The sequence below is a fragment of the Myotis davidii genome, unplaced genomic scaffold, assembly GCF_000327345.1.
Source record: "Myotis davidii unplaced genomic scaffold, ASM32734v1 scaffold419, whole genome shotgun sequence".
Lineage (NCBI taxonomy): Eukaryota > Metazoa > Chordata > Mammalia > Chiroptera > Vespertilionidae > Myotis > Myotis davidii.
The window spans coordinates 5275086-5278558 of NW_006294998.1; the positions used below are offsets into that span (position 1 = coordinate 5275086).

Genomic DNA, 3473 nt, shown 5'->3' on the forward strand with positions numbered 1-3473 from the left:
GTAAATGACTAAAGCCTTGTTATCTACACAAAAGAATGGTTGGGGCTTATCACTTGTCCCGCCTTCTCCAAGTCCTGTCATCATAACAAATCACATCAACAGAATGTTATCAACACCTTGATGACACTGCTCCACCACCCCATTAAAAGATCTAAGAAAACCAACCCTCAACAGTAGTTTAGCTGGTTTTCTTGATGACTGAAAAGTTGGCTATAGCTTTTATGAGACTGTCACCCGCTAGTCTTTATGCAAATACTTAGGACAAATGCCCTTCTAGGGTTTATTATTAAAAAAGAAACACACATTTGCCACAACAAAAACTCCTTTATCCTGATGAACTTGTATTTTTCCAGTTGGTAGATATGGAGAACCGTGGGAATCGACATTTCTCTCCTTAGCCTGGCTTCCAGAAAGCTAAGCTGGTGTTATTTTGCAGTAACAATCCTCAGTTGAGGTTTCTGATATAATTATCTTTCTTCTTTATGTTTTGGCTATCATCCTTATGGATTTAAAAAACATATTAGTATCTATTCTCCTTATAATTTTGTTGTTTTAATAATAAAATGTTTGTGCATTAATGAGATAAGCTCTGAATCGGTACATCCTCTGCGATTACCTGTAGACACAATGGTTAATCATAAAATGCTTTCCCCACTATTCTAACTCTAGGAAGCTGAATAGAGTAACAGACTAAACTGATCCCTCTCCTATGTCCTCCCAAGGGGATTATTTTCAGTATCCATTTATACGGACAGCCCAAGGGGGTGGGGGTGGGGAGCCCTCAAACAGTGTGGCACTACTGGTGACAATAAAGAGCAAGACTGAAAATAGCAGTGCTTATCTTTTCAAAACATTTAACCACCACAACTTATTTGAAATGTTTTGAATGTGTGAGAGTAATATATTTTTCAAATGTATCACTTCTGACAGGAGTGCATTTCCTGACACCTTTTCTTCCTCCAATCCAGCGGTTCTCAACCTGTGGGTCGCGACCATCGGAAAACACATATAGCATATCAGATATTTACATTACGATTCATAACAGTAGCAAAATTACAGTTATGAAGTAGCAACGAAAATAATTTTATGGCTGGGGGTCACCACAACATGAGGAACTGTATTAAAGAGTCAAGGCATTAGGAAGGTTGAGAACCACTGCAATCTTTGCCTTTCCTTTGTCATTTCTAGAAATTCAGGGGGAGGGCGAGAGAATCTGTTTTATTTCTCTACTAGTTAAAATATGATGAGATACTTTATACCTAAGAAACATGTACTGCCTTCTGCCCTGGATTAGGAAGTATGTCATGACCAGGATGGAACTGTCTGTCTTTAGTGCTCACATTCCCATGAAATCTTACATCCATTCTTGCCTTATGCAAAGCTGAAGGCTGCATCTAGCATGGCACTGATCTATTTGCATTAAAGGCCACACTGACTAAAGGAGGTTTGAATACACAGTTCATGTTAACGTTATGAGAATTTCAGGGTCTCCTTAATGAGGGCATGAACGGAAGCCACAATGCACTGCTGCCATCCCAACCTGAGAGCCTTCGTACTCACTCGTAGATTCCAGGCGTTTGACATCTCTGGACGTTTCTAAGAAATATCTCCGAAGAACAATGAAAATGATGCCAAGGGGAACCAAGGGTATTGCAATCCAAGGTATAACCGCCACCGCCACGCCGACCACACCAATCACTTGCAGAAACGTCTGAAACAGTGAAAACAGATGCAGAGGTCTCCTGTGAGATTGTGATTTATGATAAGAATTAATGATTTCGTCTTTGTCCCCATTTCCCGCACAGAGCTCCCAAGTGATCAAGGTATCATGTTAATGAAGTAACGCGAGGAACACACCTAAAGAACAGAACTGGTTGCCAATGGAGCCAATCTATGGTTAGAGGATTAAAACTTTCAGTCCTACCCCCTGATTGTCCTGCAAGAAGAGAGGGGCTTGAGGTTGAATCAACGGCCAACTGACTTAGCCAATCATGACCACATAATGAAGCTTCCATGAAACCCCAGCAGACAGTTCCTTGCCCCTTTCTCGGGGAGCTTCCAAGTGGAAAACCAGATTGCTTTCCACCATGATGAGCCCCAAGCTGCACAAGGACAGAATCTCCTTGAGCTTCATGCAGGACCTTGCCCGTCTCTCTTCGCTGGCTGTTGGATCCATAGCCTTAGTATTCTTTACAATAAATCCGTAATCTAGCGAGTAAACGGGTTTCTCTAGTTTTATGAGCCATTCTAGCAAATTAATGGAGCCCCAGAAGGGGCTCATGGAAACCTCTAATTTGCAGCCAGTCATTCAGAAGCACAGGTAACAAGCTGGGCTTGCAAGTGAGTGTGAAGTGAAGGGCGGTCTGGTGGGACAGAGCCCTTTACCTGTGGAATCAGATTCCACCCTGGGCCATTGGTGTCAGAATTGAGTCGAATGCTCGAATGCTCGGACATCAAGCTGGCATCCAAGAATTGCTTGTTGGTGTAGGGCAGACTCCACTCACACACATTGGAAATGGGTCCGGGAACCCTTTCACCTCTCTTACCAAGAATTCTTTGCAAAAATAGATTTAATGAGTTGTTTTGTTAGGATTAAATTCCTCACTTCCAAAGACGTGTTGTAATGGCAGGAAATATCTTCCCATCCAACAAAAGAACAAAAACATAGGTGTGATCCTGCTGCTACGTATCGAATGCTTACTACATGCCAAACACAGAGATAAGAACTCTCTGGGCATGAGCTCTTTTGATGCTCTCGGTAGCTCCATGCGGTACGCATTGCTATTTTCCTTATTTAGCTGATGAGAAAATTTGAGACTCAGAGGGGGTAAGACTGGAATCCCAAACTATCATGAGTCAACAGATATCACCCAGGAAATGAGCAAGTAGTTATTATAGATGAAGAATCAGAAGACTCAGCAATACTCAGAGATAAAGAAGTGGATAGAGACATATGTAAAACTTTAAACAATTAAAAAAAAACACAAGTGGATAGGTGCAAATTCAGTACTCAGAAAAGGAGGAAAATGTTTACCTTTGGAAGTGGGGTTGTGCTTTCATGTTCTACCTGTATTTAACACTTCCTGCATGCTGTCTGTGTATCTGGCTACACGTTAAATACTTCATGTGTATTAACCCACTTAATTCTCACAATAGCCCTACTGAGTTAGTAATATTATCCCATTTTACAGATGGAGACACTGAGGCACAGGGAGAGGAAAAGCAACTTGACCCAGACTGCAAAGCATAGGGTGCTACAGAAACACGAGGAGGAATACTGGACCCTGTTTAGAGGGTTCTAAGAGACTTGTGACCAAACTTCATAGGCAGGCTTAACAAACAGAGTGGCATGAAGAATCTGCAGGTAGTAATCACAGTTGATGCAACTTCTGACCAAGAAGGAGCCCAGCAGCAAAAGTTAACACGGTTCTCCTATGTCGTCTCAGCACCAGCACTGCACCCTCTATCTGCGC

At 42.1% G+C, this 3473-nt stretch overlaps 1 protein-coding gene across 1 annotated transcript in view; it reads right to left on the bottom strand.

Annotated features, from left to right (window-relative positions):
• Nucleotides 1-3473, bottom strand: part of ABCC4 (ATP binding cassette subfamily C member 4) — a 196266-nt gene that overhangs the window by 52150 nt on the left and 140643 nt on the right. The window contains exon 20 of the mRNA XM_015567729.1: nucleotides 1561-1711. Within this exon, the coding sequence (XP_015423215.1) occupies nucleotides 1561-1711 (151 nt within the window). The remainder of the gene's footprint in view (nucleotides 1-1560; nucleotides 1712-3473) is intronic.